Raw genomic sequence first — 16,770 nt, 5'->3', positions numbered from 1 at the left:
AGAACACTCTGGCTTGCCTGATACGTGCCTTGGCAATGGATGGCTCAGCTCTCTGAGCACCCACTTTTGAACACTGACGGAGATAGAAACTGGCCTCTTTCTCTCTGTCCCGACTTACAGTCCTGATGAAGAGGGCCACTGCTTCTCCTGCTTGGCCTGGGGCCCTAAAACAATGGGCTCATGCTCCTCCATCTTCACCTCTAGTGGAAGCAACTGCCCCTCCCCCCTGCCCCAGCTCCCCCATCTCGGCCTGCAGCCCCAAGACCACGGTTCTTTGCCCCTTTACCTCAGCTTGCAGCCCGGGGGTAAAGGGCCATCCCCGACATCGGCCTGATGCATTCAAGCTGCCAGCCCCTCTCTTTTCCCTGCAGCCCAGAATCATGGGGACACCATAACACTGACTTCCCCAGGCATTTAATATTAACAATAACCAAAGATGCTGTTGACCAGGGCAGCGCTGGCCCCTCTCCCTGCCCGCAGCCACTGCAGCAGCCAGTTTGCAGTTTCCTATACACCACGAGGCAATAGACACCCAGGACAAATGGTCCCATGCCAAGCTCAACTTCAGGCTGGTCCAGAGTCCCATCCCCCCCACCTCCCCGCCCCAGTCTTTTGCTGCTTCCACCAGGGCCCCTCAAGCCACATGTCCCAGCTGTGGCTCCACTCAGCCATCTGTACATGCCCATGGCTGGGCACTGGACTCTCCCCATCTAACGCCCTGCTCGCGAAGCTTTCGCCCGAAAGGCCCATGTGGCCACGGGATCGGGCAGCCTGGGAGAAGGAGCGAAGCGACATGCGCCTCTGAGGGGCCAGCAGCAGAGATGGGAGCCTTTGATCCGCTCCCCCTGTGGGTCGTCTGCAGCCCTTCTCCAACGTAGTGATACAGAACGGCCGGGGTTAGCCCGCTGTTCTCCCTGGGAAGGATTAATGCTTCCACCAGCAGAAGCACCCTTGCAGGAACGTCTCTGCCTGGACTGGCTGGACGGTCCTTGCCGCCTTTCCGAGGCTTGTGGTTTCAAATAGAGAGAGAGATTTTAAAGAAAGCAAGAGTTCCCCCAGCCCCTAACCCCTCCCGGAGTAGCAGCCGGCACCAGAGAGGGGCCAGCCCAGCCTGCGCCCTTCCAGTTTTCATTCAGGACCCAAGAAGAAGCAAGAAGCAGCTGGTGATGGGGGAGAAAGACACTCCCAGGTGAAGCGATGGGTTCAGAACAGCCCGCCCCAGCACAGCCTCTGCCCTGTCTTTGGGGTTCGGCTGGTCATGGCACTGACAGCTGGCAAGACGACTGATGAGACGGTGTTTGCTTGACTAATTAACCCTTTAGAAGCAGCTCCTGGGTCCCTCGCTCATTGCCAATGGATTCATTTTCCTTAAATCAAAGATGGTTGCTTATTGTTTTGCTGCTGCTGTCGGCGTTGCCATAGAAAGAGATGATTGGGTCAAGGGGCTGGCACGCATTCAGAGAGCCCCCCGGCCTCCGCGCAGACCCCGCTGAGTGAGCAGGGACAATGTGACGGGACTTGTGCGCTCCTGGGCTCTCAGGCTGCCTCCCCCTCTCGCAAACGGACCTGGGGACAAAAAGAGAGAGATGCCAGGTTGACTCCCAGGGAGAAAGATCGCTGGCCAGCCAAACGGCTCCTCTGGGCGCTTTCCCTGCCTCGTTGGCTCCTGCAATCCCTCCCTACTCATGTCTCCCACTCTCTGGGCTGCTTTCTCCACCCTGCATGGCCCAGGGCAGTGCTTTGCGGCCCCCTTCCGCCCCCCCATTGGAGATGGGCTCGCTACGTCGTTAAGGGGAGGCTGGCACAGTTGTGGGGGTTCAGGAGGGGACTGGAGTCTAGGTCAGCTCTTGGGTCCTTCTCCTGGCTCTGACTCTGCTTCCCTTGAGTGGTTTTGAGCAAGCCACGCAGGCCAAAATGTGGGTGCCCATAGTTAGGCCCCAGGACCCTCCCCAAGTTCCCAAATAGACTCGGCCAGGTTTTCAGAAGTGCTGAGGACCAGCCAGGCAGGAGATGTCGTTTCCACCCCTGTGCACTGTGCAGGAGCCGGCTTGCTGGCGTTACCCACTCTAGCACCTCTCTGACCCTTCAGGTTGGCTCACAGATCAGGTAGCACCGGGACATGCCTTTTAGATCCAGACCTCCTGGTCTGAACCCCACGGAGAGCCTGGCCAGGGGCAGCTGGGATCGAGATGGAAACTGGAGACTCCACGATCTGTATTACACAGACCCCAGCTTGTCATGTGACCTCCTGATCTGAGCAGCGGCCACCTGCAGGGAGATGGAGCGGGCCAGGGTGTGGGATCTGCCCAGGCAGTCGATGTGAGCTGTAGCTCTGCTCAGAAGACGAAAGCGGCTCTGGGCTAAGTCTGGCCATCGAGCTGCCACTGGGTCCTGGGAGCTGGGGGAAGATCTCCCCAGCACACACCGTGATGCAGAGCACGGCAGACAAGCAGGAAGGCTTGAAATTACCTGACGTGTTAGGCCTCCGGCTCATACATTTCGAAGAAGCTGGAGAGAGAGAAAATAAGGGGGAAGGGGTTAGTTTTCCTTCTCCGACATGTACCGTTGAGGGCGCTAAGTAGCTGGAAGAGCCTCGGCTTGGAACAATTGTGGGTAATTAGATGAATTATCCCTGAGGAACAAAGGGTTAACTCTGGCTCAGTTTCCCCTCCCGCTGTGTACCTGTATCAATTAGCTGCCTGCCTGGGAGAGGGCGAAGGGGTGACCTTCACTTTGGAGCTACCCTATGAAGCCGAGAGTGGCCACTATCTGGGTCTCTTCGAGCATCTTTCACTCCAGGATGCCTGAGCGCTTCCCAGATACCATTGAGTGCGGGACAGGCACCACCCCACTCTGCAGGGGCAGGGGCTGAGGTTAAATGACTCGCCTGAGATGGGAGCTCAGCGGTGGAACTGAGAGAACTCAGCTGCTGGTCTCAACCCTCTCCACCCCCATGGCCTACTGAGCACCACCACATCAGCCAGCGTGACCAAGGATGATGGCGTCGCACCAGGCCTTGTGCAGTGAAATTTCCAGATCCGGCTGAATCCTGCAAACCCACGAATCTCAGGGGCAGCCCTGCGCGCACCTCTGTCTCTTTTAGAGGCACCCGGCACATCACGTGCTCATAGAAACACAGTGGCAGAAGCCGGCAACATGTCCCTTAGCCAGGCTGCTCCCGCCCCCACACAACTCGCATTATGGACAAAGCACCTCACGCTTTTCACACCCTCTTGGGGATGGTGCAGGCATAAACCTCACCAGGGTGCTCCCTTAGAACCAGAGCCACTGTATCATAGTCCTGTCTGTCTGGGGACATGTCAATTTCTCCAGCATCCACCCTCCCCAGGAGTAGCAAGCTCTGTGCTGCAAACCCCAAGTGCTTGGGGCGATGCCCCATCCTCCTGCAGAAAACAGGGTACACGGGAAACCGATGATAACACCTAATGGCCCCAAGGCCCTGACTCGGAAAAGACACACAGCGAATCGCTACAACCCAGGCCTGAGTCACAGGGAATCGTTATTAGCAGTTGGCTGGCTCACACATTGCGACGGCCCCATACTCAAACCGCTTTTCTTTACTCCACAGTCTGAGCAGGGACACTGGAAACTCAAACTGTGCAGCTTTGGGATTGGTCCAAAAAAATATCATGCGATATTGACTGGAGAAGAACCTAAGTGCATCCCGCACAAAGACTTGCAAGTGTGACTTTTTAAATCCCTTCCTGCGAGCATGGTGTGCCCATCAAACGTTTCAGCCCAGACTGCCACAGTGTCTGAGCACCCCACAACCCTCCTACATGGTAACTTGTTATCCCTGTTTAGCCACATGGGGAGCGTGAGCACGGAGAGATGCAGTGACTTGACCAAGGTCAGTCTGTGGCAGAGCTGGGACTTGAACCCAGATCTTTGTCCAGCACCTTAACCGCACAACCATCCTGCCTCGCTCGCACACCTGAGAGCAGTGACCACAAGATGTGCCGCAAACACATCCATGGGAAAACGGCCTGTGTTATCCACGCAGCTGCACAAGTAACAACCCCAGCAGCGGCAGCTGCCGGAAAATGTGGCAACCTTTGCGTCAGAGGAACAAAGAGGCGCTAAGTTTAATAGCCTGGCAAATGCTTGGAGCCATGGTGCAAACATCAGCCAAGCTGAGCTGTCCCATTGCTGCTGAACCAGACCTGCTGCCAGGGGGCTGGCACAAAAGCACCAGAGGAAGGAGGAAGATGCCGTCTCTAATCCTGACCCCTCAGATCAGCTGGGGGATGAACAGTCTCACCCAACGACAGATTCTAATAGGTCCGAACAGCTTTGGATGGGGAGGCAGGGGCTTGCGGTGAAAGTGCATCATGCACCGAGAGACTGTCCATAGCGTCAAGGGGCCAGGTTAGGATCAACCCAGTGGTGGGAATGCAACACGCCTCATCCACACACTGTCCAGCCTCAGCAGCTGCTCTTTGCTCCCTTTGGGAAGCAAAATCACATTGAGAGGGGCAGGAAGGAGGCAGGGCCGCGACCCAGCTCTGCCTGTACCAGCACACACACTTGTCTGCCCATGTGCTCCTGAGCCCCGGCCCGCAGCCAGAGGGTTGTGCTCGGATACAGCGCCCCGGCACCCTGTGGTTGATCTCAGAAACAGGAGGGGAGAGAACATTGCCGGCATGTCACCAGTTACTCTTCAAAGACTCAGCACTTTTCCTCGGGACTCAGCAGCTTTCCCACCCGCCGCCCCATCAAGCCCCCCTTTCACGATTCCTTTCGGCCCTAGCTTTCAGAGCAAGGGGGTTGGAGACAGAATCGTTTCTCCGTCGGCCAGCTCAAGCCCTTCCTTGCTTAAAGCACCAGGCTCTCAAAGTGAACGCACAACAGACAACAAGTGGACAACAGCTCTAGGCAAATGGACCCTGGTTCAGTGTACTCCGCACCTCAAAGCCTTGCTACACTGCGGAGAGATTTCTTGAGCATGCTGGGGGGGTTATACAAGGGAGTCCCATCCTTTTAGAAATTATACCGCACCCGCAGACAGTTTAGCTTAGTGGTTACAGCACGGGAGTCTGAGTCATGGGTTTTATTCCTGCCACAGATTTGCTGTGCCCCCTTTCCCCCCGGAAAGTCACCTAAACACTCTATGCCTCAGTTTCCCCATCTGTCAAATAGGGCTAATGATGCCGGCCCACGTCCCCTGGGTTTGGTGATGGTGAATTCACTGATGATGTGCACAACGGCAGAGGATTGTTAATTTGGGGAATCTCCTGAGAAGCTGCAGCTCCTAGGGGCTTCCCTGCGATGCTGCATCCTGACGGGGGGGATCTGGGCTGCCTAAGCCCCGCAGGGCCCTTACTCTCCTCACCCTTGAGGCTGGTGGCGGCCTGGCCAGGACTCACATCAAATGCTGCTCCCGTACCCTCTGCCCTTTCCCTGGCGTGCTGCACCCGCTGTATGCAGTTCGGCCTGCGGACACATCCAGAGACGGGAAACGGCCGCCAGCTTCAGGGTTAGCCTCAAACTCTTGTACTGAGCAAGAGCAGAAGAGGGGAAGCAAACACGCAGCAGCGTCCGATCGTGCCCCCGGGTGGGGAGCTGGAGGGCATCTCTCCCTGCCCCCTCTGCCAAGCAAAAAGCCAGATGCACCCATTGCACAGAGCCGCGCTGGGGATCCTGTCCCAGTGCAGCTGTCATTATAAACCTGAGGGAAGGCTGGGCCCAGGGTGCTGGATCTCCTCAGCAAAGGGCGCTTGTACCAACAGACATTTAAACACGGACATCGTGAATTCAGTGCTGGGAAGTCTTGGTCCCTTCCTGACCCACAGCGGAGATACACCCCGGGCACCAGTGGGGCAAGCTTCCCCCCGGATGCCTGGCCGATGTGCCACGACCCTGCCCTGCCCTGGCCCCTCTAGAGAGGCCCGTTCAGTCCCTGGCTTCTCTGCTAGTGGCCCCCTGTGAAGACGCTGTTTGTGTAGGAACGCCTGTTTGCTAGCCGTTGGGCTGAGACCCGCCGGCTCGTGTCACGGCCCCCACCCATTGGAGGGTCATCCATTAGGAACTGGTGTGAGACCCACCAAGCTCATTTAACACCAAGCCACTGAGCAGTACTGAGGTTCAGTCCCTACCAACCCGGGCTGGTAGCTGGAAAGCATCGCCCAGTCCCCAAGCCATGGAGGAGGAGCTGGCCAGGATGAATGCTGCTAGCTTCCCTCTGGCCACCAGCTGCATTCCTCAGACCCAGCTGTCCTGTTTTCTGGGGCCAGGAGAAAAGCTTCTGGTCAGGTTTATAACAGCAATAAGGCCCCCCAGGATCAGTCCGTTGGCGACCAGATAAAGAGCAGCTCTTTGCTAACCCCCTACACTCAGCTCGTCCTTATCTGGGTCACCGACTGCTGGCTTGGGCCTTGTTGCTCAAGCGAATCTGAGAGATTTCCACTTTTGTGGAAGACGCAGTCGACAAATCACAGTCTGCAGTAGCCTCTCCCCTGTGCTGCCATTGCGTGTGGACAGAGTCCAGAGCCAGGACAAGGCAAGGAGAGGGCCGGGAGGAGCTGATTTGTAACTGAGAAGGAATTTCAAAGCAGCGACCCCAGTTACCAGGAGAAATCATCTGCCGAGCTGCATCCCCTGTCGCTGCATCACGCCTGCAGGTACCTCCCCGCCGACCTTTGGATAATGGCTGCCGAGGCCTGCTGGTGACAGTTACCCAGCACTGCCCTCCTGGCTGTGTTTGCTCTGAGTCAATGACTAGGACCCCACCCAGAAAAGGATCGGGAACCAGACTAACAGCGTTTACCAACTCCACCCAGCTCTCGCCTTCTGATCTCATGCGTGGGGATCTTGTCCCCGTCCCACCAGCCCAGCAGGCGTGATGCTATGAGCCAGGGGGATGCCGCTCCCTGCACCGTGAAACCCAGCGCCGACTGGTTGTCACTCACAGTTAGCGGATCAGCAGCAAAAGCAGCCACACTGTTCCTCATCTCATTCTCATTGCCCCGCAGAGGGATGAGCGAGATGTTACCCAACCTGGAGTCCTGCTGCGTCCGCGATGCCCGCACCTTGGAGGATTCAGAGGGCCACACGTTCCCGCCGTTCTGGGGAGGGAGAGCAGACATGTGGCGAGTGAGCAGATAGGGCAGGGACGCGGCCAGCGCTGCTGGCACAAGCCTGGGATCTGAGTGTGCCAGTGAACGGGGCCTCACTGAGTGCTCTCTAGTTCAGACGTAAAGTGGCGCCGGAAGCCCTCCATGCTGTCCGGCCAACATGCCTCAACTCTGACTCCCAAGTTCCACCCAGTCCTTGGCCTCTGCTCAGCCTGGAGAGCAACCAGAGCCCACTGCAATGCTGCGCCAGCTCTTGTCCGTAAGGAGCTGAACTAAGAGAGCCACTGAAGCATCAAAGCATTTCACATCCGGCTCCAAACAGAGATCAGAGACTTCACTACTGAACAGGGCCAGGTCCAGAGTGGGGAATCTAGTAGCCAAAGGCTTTACAGTCAGTTCAAGGGATCAATGACCAACTCTGCCCCTCTCCAACACACCTGCTCAGCTACCTACCTGCCGTACTTATCTGGTCCCCATCACTATATTTATTCCCTTCCATCTCTGTGTCCCCATTGTACAGATGGGGCAACTGAGGCCTGGAAAGGCTGTGAGTTGCCCAGGGTCATCCAGGATGTTGGGGGGAAGTGGGGGGGAAATTGAACCCTGTTCTCCCACACCTCAAGCGAGTCTTGGCCACCAGACCATCCTTCTTGGGCTGGCTGGGGGAGATGGTGAGCTGGCTGTGTGGGCTGTGAAATGTGACTGTCCTGTGAGGCTGGCAGACCCCCCACGCGGCAGGGGGTATAGCCAAGCCGTGCGGAAAGGCCCCTCCCACCCTGAAGGATGGCAAGGCTCGCTGAGGGGCCGCCTGCTGCTCAGGTACCTGTACATAGAGGAAGGATGCGAACCACTCCCGCAGCTCCATCTGGGTATCGCAGCACAGGTACCTGGGGAGGAGATCAAAGCGGAGGTCAGGGTCGGTGCATCTGGCTGGAGGTGACGTGAGCAGCGAGACGAGCCCCCTCCCCTGCCTCCCACCCAGCCTGCCTGCGTCCAGCGTAGGGAATGCAGTTACTTGCAAGCCACCTGTGGCAGAAATCCCACAGCAGATGTGAAACACGACTGGCCCTACAGGCCGGCTCGCTCGCTCACAATCAGAGCTGCCTCAGTGGCTGCTATTCCAGGCAGCAGCCGACGGCTCCTGCCCAGTGCAGGGCACAGACAGCACAGGGGCTGCCGGCTGCCCTGGGTCCAGCCGTGGCACTTGTGACCAGTGGGGTTGGATCTGCTGGTGTAGCCAGAGGCGGGGCCATCTCTTGAGAGAGCCATGACCCTACAGTGCTCCCTGCTTATGTATCAGTGGTATGTTCCCCCGAGAGGCTGCACACAGGTTTCCTTTCAAGCCTGGGTTTGTTTGCTGCAGGGAGATTGATTCTGGCTCGTGAATCTGATTCTGAACCTGATGGATCAGATTGGTTTGAGTCACAAATCTGATCCAGCCTTTGTGCCAGCCTGAAAACCAGGATCTTTAGGCATTTGGGACCAGCCCCAACGTTACTGGGCTCTCAGCATCTCTCAGGATGGGGTCCTGGCTGTCAGGCTGTGGATGTACATGGTATCACTGTGGTTAAGAAATACAGCTGTGCCGAGTGATCTGTTCCTGACGTCATCATTAGTGACCAGAGAACATCGGGAGTGTCGGATGATGAAAGCTGCTTCTGATCTCTAGATAATTAGACAGGGACGGCAGCTAGACAGGCAGAGCCAGAGGGAGTGAATCTAGAACCGGGTTCTCAAAGTGAGGGTTGGGACCCCTCAGGGGGTCGTGAGGTTATTACATGGGGGTGTTGCGAGCTGTCAGCTTCCACCCCAAACCCCGCTCTGCCTCCAGCATTTATAATGGTGTTAAATATATAAAAACGTATTTTTATTTATGGGGGGGAGGTCGCACTCAGAGGGTTGCCGTGTGAAAGGGGTCACAAGTACAAAAGTTTGAGAACTACTGATCTAGAGGGACAGATGGTTGAAGAAATGGATAGTGTCCCCTTTAAATAAAATTACGCTGAACAGGCTCGGGGAGGGGGTGACAGAGAGCCCACTCCTCTGTCCTGGATGGACTCAGAATTGCTGGACTGTATGTCAGAGACCCCTATCAATAGAAAGTCTCATTTAGCTCCAGTGACAAGGACCCACAGATGGGGGTTTTAAGTAGCTACAGTCTGGCACAGCGAGATCTGGGCTGGCGATGAATTTGTTTCAATAATAACCGTACCAGGCCATGCAGCCAGATCCTGGCCAGGGACATTTCTGTGCAGAAAAGACTCTTCCTCCCCAAATCTCCTGCGGCAGGGAAGTCCCAGAATCCCTTTGGTACGTGAGCACAGTTCTGTTTCTGAAAAGAGCTCCGCCTCCAGCTCTGTCTGCCTGAACTCCAGCAGATCAGGGTATGGGCCTGGCTAAGCTTAGCAAACAGCTCTCCTCCAGCAAAGCCCCCCGGCCCGCCACAGCTCCTTACCACTGTTGCTTTTCATGCTTCTCGTTTTCATAGAACACCGTGAATCCCCAGCTGCCAGGGAGAGAAGAAAACAGAGCGCTGAATTCCAATGTTTCCTCTCCCAATCAGCTCCACAAGCTTTAGGTTAATAAGTTTTTCAATAGAGCAAATCTGGTATCCCAGCAACCACGAGCCTCTCTGTGTTACCGTGGCAAACTGTTGTGTCACCATCGCCAGGCACTTTCCTCCATGCGCTTTGCTTTTGGAGAGGCCAGATGGCACTTCAGTCTATTGCTGGCAGCCTCCGGCAATGAGAGGGACTCCCCGCAAAGGGTGGAAGACTGCCACGTGCCATAAAATCATCCTCTCCCACCGTTTTGTGGTGCATTTGATCCCAAGTTTGCTTGTTGATTAAATGCAGCCACATCTGGGGTGGAGGATGTTTAACAGCACAATGCAACATTACACAGCAGGGTAAAGCAAAAGACATTAGCCCTGAGTCATTCCAGTTTTATGCCAGTGTCCAACCCACAAGTTGTCCCCAAGCACAGGTGTCTCAACCAGCCAATGAGACAGTGATGTCCAAATCAACATCATGACCTTCCAGGCATGAGTGGAGCTCTGGCAAAGATGCCAGCTCCACAGCCCTCCACGAGGCACCGGCTGCCCACGGGAGCAGGAGGCAGGGCTGTCTCTAGAGAGAGCCGGGATCCTGCCGTGCTCCCTGCTTATGTATCCGTGGCATGTTCCCCCAAGAGGCAACATTCTGGTTTCTTTTCAAGCCTAGGTTTGTTTGCAGCAAGGAGAGACTGATTCTGGCTCATGAATCTGATGTTTGAATCTGATGGATGGGATTGGTCAGCATCGTAAATCTGATTTGTGCAGCGTGAAAACCAGGATCTTTAGGCATTTGGGATCAGGCCCCAACATTACTGGGTTCTCAGCATCTCTCAGGCTCAGGCTCATTTTTAGTAAGGCCTGGCACCAGGGCCAACCCAAACCCCACCACTCCCAAGGCAAGAGCCTAGCCCTGCCAGAATCTGAACAATGGAGCTAGCTGGAGGTGGCCCCTCAAGTCTCCAGCCCACTCCCTGCCCTCTCTTACCCGACAGAATTGCTCCCAGTTCAGACCCAGCCTTGGGGCTGAGCCCCCTGCAGCAGGCCTGCCTGACCTGTGCTGTCTAACCCCCAGTGTGATGTACTGAATAAATCACTCTGGAATAACACAGTGTCACATTGTCATGCTGTGCTCTGGGCATTCCTCCCCTGGTGCTTTGCGCTCCCCAGCCTTGGCAGACAGCCTGTGTGGTCTATTTCATAGCTCCTGCCTTTTCCCTTACTGCCCTACGGAATAAAAAACTAGAAGAACATCTGCACCTGCAGACCTCCAAAGACACATCTCAAGCTGCAGATGCAGCCTTACCGCCCCCAGCGATGCTGTTGTCACGCCTCCCAAGCTAAGCAGGGGCCAGCCAGATCAATACTTGGAAGGGCGTCTGACAGTGCTGATGCTCCAGTAAGTGGCCCTTTCCTCTGAGGCAGTACTGAACCCACGGGGCAATGCTTCACCAAGAAGCTTGTCTGAGGTCACCCCCAGCTGCTTTGTACAAGAGCTGGGGTGCCTTAGTCAGATTCCAACCTGGAGAGTAATGCTGCTCTCTGCAACTTGTCCCTGGGCCATTGCCCAGCAAGCCTGCCCAACTCCTAAACTTTAACGGTACAAGGGTCATGATCATCTGTTCTGACCTCCTGCACATTGCAGGCCACAGAACCTCACCCACCTGCTCCTGTAATAAATCCTTAGCCTCTGGCTGAGGCACTGATATCCTCTAATCATGGTTTAAACTAGTGTAAATGGATTCTCTGTAACTCAAAGTCTTTAAAGCTGCAAGTGACCCGTGCCCCACGCTGCAGAGGAAGACGAAAACCCACAAGTGTCTCTACCAATATGACTGAGGGAGGGGAATTCCCTCCTAACCCCAAACAGGGGGATCACTTAGACCCTGAGCATGTGGGGGAGACCCACCAGCCAGACCCCTGGGAAAGACTTCTCTGTAGTAACTCAGAGCCCTCCCCAGCTAGTGTCCCATCTCCAACACACTGCTTGAGTAGGCTGACTGGCTCTGTCTCCAAACTGCACCAAGGAAACATCTGTGTCTGCTCGTGCTCCATGCCATCCTCTCCTGCCCACTTTGGCACCAAGCACCAGGGCCTGCTGCCAGCTGCGGAGGGTGAGAAACCTGGGTGGGGGGAGCCTGTTCTCCACTCTGGTTCCACGGTCCAGCAGGGTTATCAGCTGGCAGCTCCTCCGCAGAGCTATCAGCATGTGTGTACACCTGGCGGGGATCACTTACTCCCCTGATACCTGCGCCTCTTGCAGTGAGAGGAAGATCCTGGCGCACCCCTATGTTGAGGGCATCAGGCTGCAGCTGCTTGAGAACCTCTTACTGAGGCTCCAGCTGCACTCTTCCCCACTTTCTGATCCAGGCACACCGCATCCCTGGCCTCCTTGTCAACCTCCTCCTAGCGCTTGCCAAGATGGCCGTGGTCTATCCCAGCAGGACGAAGCTGGATGTGGGAGTGGGGGGGTTGCTCAGAGACTGGGGGTTCCTATTTCCAGTCCTGTCTCTGACCATGCCTCTTGGCAGAGTGCCCCTGGACGGTGCCCACTGACTCCTCTGCGGAGCGGGGGGGGGCTGTCGGGGGGGGGTCTCGGCTCAGTTTCCACCTTTGGATCTCAGATTTTAACTCTTTAACCTTCACTCCCGCCCCTGTTTTTTCATCTGTTGTCCCCAGTATTTACTCGTGGCCTGGGGTCAGCGACTCCTTCCCCTTGGCTGAGGGGGCGAGATTTTAGCTTTGGGCAGGCGTAGACCCGCCACCTCCCAGCGACCCGCCACGCAGAGCGGGGCACAGGGACCGTTAGGCTGGCATGGAATCAGGGCAGAAGGCATGGAAGGGGCCGGCCAGCACGATGTTGTTCCCAGGGCTGCTGAGAGCAGGTTTTCCTCCCAGGACGTGCTAATCCCTTGGCAGGTTGGGGCTCTGGGGGGCCTGGGGATGTCAGAGAAGGGATGGAGAGGAGCCCTGTGTCCCAGACACTGCCTGAGGAGCCAGAGGAAGAGGACTGTGGCTTGCTAGGCTGCTCTGCCATCTGGTGGCAAGAAGCCAGAGAACAGGAGAAGCCCCAGCAACTGGGACGTGCGCGGTTCCTTTGCTGGAGGCAGTCCTGATGCCTGCAGCACTGACAACACACCTGGGCTTCGTTCCCAGCTTTCATGTGCCCGTGGGAACAGCAGAGAAGAGCAGCAAACCTCGGAGCTTACAGCACAACCGCGAGACAGCTGAGTCTTGTGCAGCCTGGGGCAAAGGCACCTCCAAGGGGTTTTACGCACCTCTGGTTCTCTACTGGCCACCTCCTGGCACGCGGCTCTGCTCCACGTGCAAGGTACAGTCGCTAAAACGGTGTTCCAGCCGGGAAACCACAGCACTATTATCCAGGCAGCAGATGGCTCCGAGAGCTGCAGCTTGGCTTTAGCGTGACAGTGCTGTGGGTCAGTAGAGACCAAGTGGACTGCGTGGTGGGGCTGGGAGCTCAGCCCTCCAGGTTCTGTCACTGCACAGCCTGGGGTAATTCCACTTTCCTTCTTTGTGCCTCAGTTTCCCCTTCTGTGAAATGGAGACAGTGCTATTGGCCTAGGATGACCGTCACCTCCATAGAAGTCAACAGCTACTTATAACTGCAGTGAAGCCTGGATCCTGAACGGGGTTCCTAGGCACGACTGCAGCACAGTAGTAAATATGTGGAATGGATCCTGATGGAAGAGATGATAGCAGCACTCCATTCCGGTTGGTTATTACTGTACTGAGGTCGTGCCCAGAGGCTCCGTTCAGGATCCTCATGGCACCAGGCGCAGTGCTCAGAACATTAATGAATGAAACCTCGCAATCTCATAGTCAGCTGTACCCCTCTTCCACAAATAGGGAAACCCAGGCACAGAGTGGAGACGTGACTCACCCAAGGTCACCCAGCTATTCCCTGGCAGATCCAGGAGTTGAACCCAGAGCTCCCAGCTCCCCATCCCTCTGCTCTTATCTACTAGACTTTGCTTATTGTGTTGCCGTGGTGGCCTCATGGCTTCCTGTTGGTAGGGCTGAGCCCAGGACCCACGAGAAGTGCCGCTGTTCAAACTCCGACCCATTGCTCACCAGGACGGAGGGCGAAGTTTCTTCTTAATTCCCAGGTAGACTTTCAGATTCTTGACTGGCCACTCTTTCTCCGGCCTGTGGCTCTGGGGAGACAGAAGGAGAAGAGGGAGTCAGAGAGAGAAACATCCCAACATCGACAGTGAACCCTCTGCCATGGTGCGGACGTATACAATCTGGATCAGCCTTCCAGTTATGATTGCAGGGGACAGTCCATTCTGGTGAGTTCAGCGCCAGTGTGAGCAGAACTCTGAATGATGCCAAAGCAACACACAAAAAGAGGAAGCGTTTTCTTCCTCCAACAATAGAAACACCCTTCTGGGACAGACAGACATGAATATAAGGCCTTCTTAGAGACCAGCCTGCAACAGAGCACCAAGGGCCAGCAGATGGTGCAGTGCTGTTCTCCGGATTCACCCAGCAACCAGAGCAGGTGGGTCCTATTAGCTCCAGCCTCAGGGTATCAAAGGGTTAAGTAAAGAGGCAGTGGGGATGACACAGAAGGTCTTGCTCAGAAAAGAACAGGAGGCAGCTCCTATGTTTTGTTCTGAAGTATAGAGGTGAATGCCAGGAAGGAATGGGAGCATGGGGTGTGTGTCTTGCGCCGACAGTAGGGTTGGAACTCTGCCATTCACTGACTTTGCTGAACCAAATCCTGTCCTCAGATGTGTGTATGCAACCCCAACTGCTGGTTGGGGGTGGGCTGACCCGCATTAGGGTCTTGTTCACACTGCCCCGCACTGTATGTGCACTCCTGGTCTGCCTGGGCCCCAGAAGCCAGCGAATGAAGCTGGGCTTGGGGCTGGGATTCCCCGAGCACAGACACAGACTTGTGTTTAATGCTGGGGCTAGGTGCATACAAACAGAACGGGCCAGCTGCACCTGCTGCCTGCCCCCAACCTGTCTGTAACATCACAACAATCCCTACAGACCGTGAGGTCCAACAGCAGGCGAGGGCCTCAGCGCGGCCCAGGCAGTGGCAGCAGATGGAGCCGTAATCCACAAAGCTCCCGTTTCCATGTAAACATCTCTACGGATGCAGGCTGAAGGAGAGAGGGGTGGAGGACGCAGGTGAGAGCAGCACAATGCAGTGTCAGGGCCCCTTTGAGAGGAAGGAGCAGGGGTGAGAAGTGGGGTGGAACAGAGAGACATGACCCCGGCTGCTGGAGAAGGGCCCCAGCCACGCCCCAGAATCCAAACGCCTCCCTCCACCAGCCGGCCCCACTCGCCTGCTCCTCACTCCATGCTAATGGAGTTAGTGCCTTCACCTCCAGGCCAGTCCTCCTGTACATCCGGCCCTGGTTCAGTCCACAAACACCCACCAACAAGCCTGCATCGAGACCTAGGCATGCTGGCCTGGAATGGCTCAAACCAAAATTGCAGCTCTGCCTATGCGGAAGGCGGGACCGCGTTCCAGGTGTGGAATGGTATGTTACAGACGTGTTACCTATGAAAGAGCCACTTTCAGGTCAGCTCGTGCCGTGGGTCACAGGAGTTCAGCGATACAACACATACTACCTGTGTGGCATGCATATCTACCCCATGTCTGCTTCGTTCCACTCTAGGGAAGGTTGGGTTTGGATCTGAATTTTGTCAAACCCAACTCCCGGACCTGATCTCTGGGCTCTCGAATCGTCCAGCACTTGGCAGCTTGGACTCCTGGTTCCTATTCACTAGGGCTGGTTCTGAGATATGTTGGGGCACAGTCTCCAGGCTGGTCCTGCTTAGGCCCCATATGAACATGGCCGATTATATTCATATGTACAAGACCCAAAGGAAGCAGGTCACACAGTCAAGTCGCAGGCAGGCTGCACACACAGAAAAGGCGAATTTTAATTACAAAACCATCGATCTCACACTAAGCCACTTACAAAAGCGCCCCGGGTCATGGTGTGATTACACGCAGGAAAGATCAGCATTGGCATGTCACCCAGCAGTGCCTGCGAGCGTCTCATCGAGGGAGATATGTGTGTGTGTGTGTGTGTGTGTGTGTGTGTGTGTGTGTGTGTGTGTGTGTGTAACTAGGAGTGATGGGACAGAACCGTCCTCTGAATGCTGCCCCTCGCCCCCACTCATTGGCGAGCTCTGCTCGATGGCAGAATAGCTTCCCCAAGGGAAGGGAGAGAAACCCCATTGCACAGATATTGACACGAGACTGGACAAAGGCCCGAAAGGCACATTGTGGGGAATACTCCTGCACTAGATGGGAAATGCACTGAATGACCTAACAGCAGCCTTGTTTCACCCATAATTTCTATGGTTCTAGTTATCCACTGTCTCTCAGTCCCCGTCCTACCCTAGCCCCGGGACAGGCAAGCGGTGAAAAACTGTCTAACTCCCGTTCATCATCCTTTCACACCCTCCTGCCTGGGAACGTCTGCTACCACAGAACGGCACTGCAGCCAGATGCACCTCCCTCGTTAACCTTGGGAACAATACCTTTTCCCTGATGGCCAAATGAGTGCTGGGGGTGGATTACACAACTGTTTGCAGTCCCGGCAAGCTCACGAATTATTGAGGGGAACAGGCACTTTAATATTTCAGCCACCCCTGCATATATGAGGGGTCCAAAATTGTGCCCACATGGCAGCAGCTGCGCTGGCTGTAGTGCCCCCTTGATCACCGGGTGGTGACAATCTGCCAAAAGCCTCCTCTTTCAACATTCCACATCACCCTAACTTCCTGTGTGACCTTGGACAAGTCATTTAGCCTCTGTGCCTCAGTTTCCCCCCTGCCCTGCCTCCCAGGGGTGTTGTGAGGTGCTCAGATACTGTGGTAACAGAGATACGGGGGACTTTCAGCAACCTTGGGAAAGGGCCATTGGTAACAGGGTTGGGCCAAATCCTGCCCTAGGGTAGATGCCTGGACCAGCATCAGTGCCCTGACTCTGGCTCTGACCCTTGGAAGATTAGGTCTGATTTCATTTTGGCAATAAGTCACTCTGCTTTCACAGGCTCTGTTGCATCAGGGATTTTTATGCAGCCCATTGTCTCTGCCCGTTCCCTAAGGTTATAGACTCATAGACTCATAGACTCA

General features: G+C 55.7%; 1 protein-coding gene across 11 annotated transcripts in view; it reads right to left on the bottom strand.

The window, feature by feature from the left end:
• Positions 1–397: 397 nt before the first annotated feature.
• The window catches only part of ARAP1 (ArfGAP with RhoGAP domain, ankyrin repeat and PH domain 1), a 195,015-nt gene continuing 178,642 nt past the window's right edge, over positions 398–16,770 (bottom strand). For 10 of the 11 annotated variants that reach the window (XM_030556485.1, XM_030556495.1, XM_030556476.1 and 7 more), the window contains 6 exons: positions 13,738–13,820; positions 9,550–9,600; positions 7,918–7,981; positions 6,930–7,085; positions 2,470–2,508; positions 398–1,566 (listed from right to left, as the gene is read on the bottom strand). In XM_030556485.1, coding sequence (XP_030412345.1) covers positions 2,491–2,508; positions 6,930–7,085; positions 7,918–7,981; positions 9,550–9,600; positions 13,738–13,820 — 372 coding nt within the window. In that variant the 3' untranslated portion in view covers positions 398–1,566; positions 2,470–2,490. The remainder of the gene's footprint in view (positions 1,567–2,469; positions 2,509–6,929; positions 7,086–7,917; positions 7,982–9,549; positions 9,601–13,737; positions 13,821–16,770) is intronic. The other variant, XM_030556513.1, reaches the window with a different exon arrangement.

This window comes from Gopherus evgoodei, chromosome 1 (genome assembly GCF_007399415.2).
Source record: "Gopherus evgoodei ecotype Sinaloan lineage chromosome 1, rGopEvg1_v1.p, whole genome shotgun sequence".
Classification (NCBI taxonomy): domain Eukaryota; kingdom Metazoa; phylum Chordata; order Testudines; family Testudinidae; genus Gopherus; species Gopherus evgoodei.
This window is presented reverse-complemented; position numbering and strand designations above follow the sequence as displayed.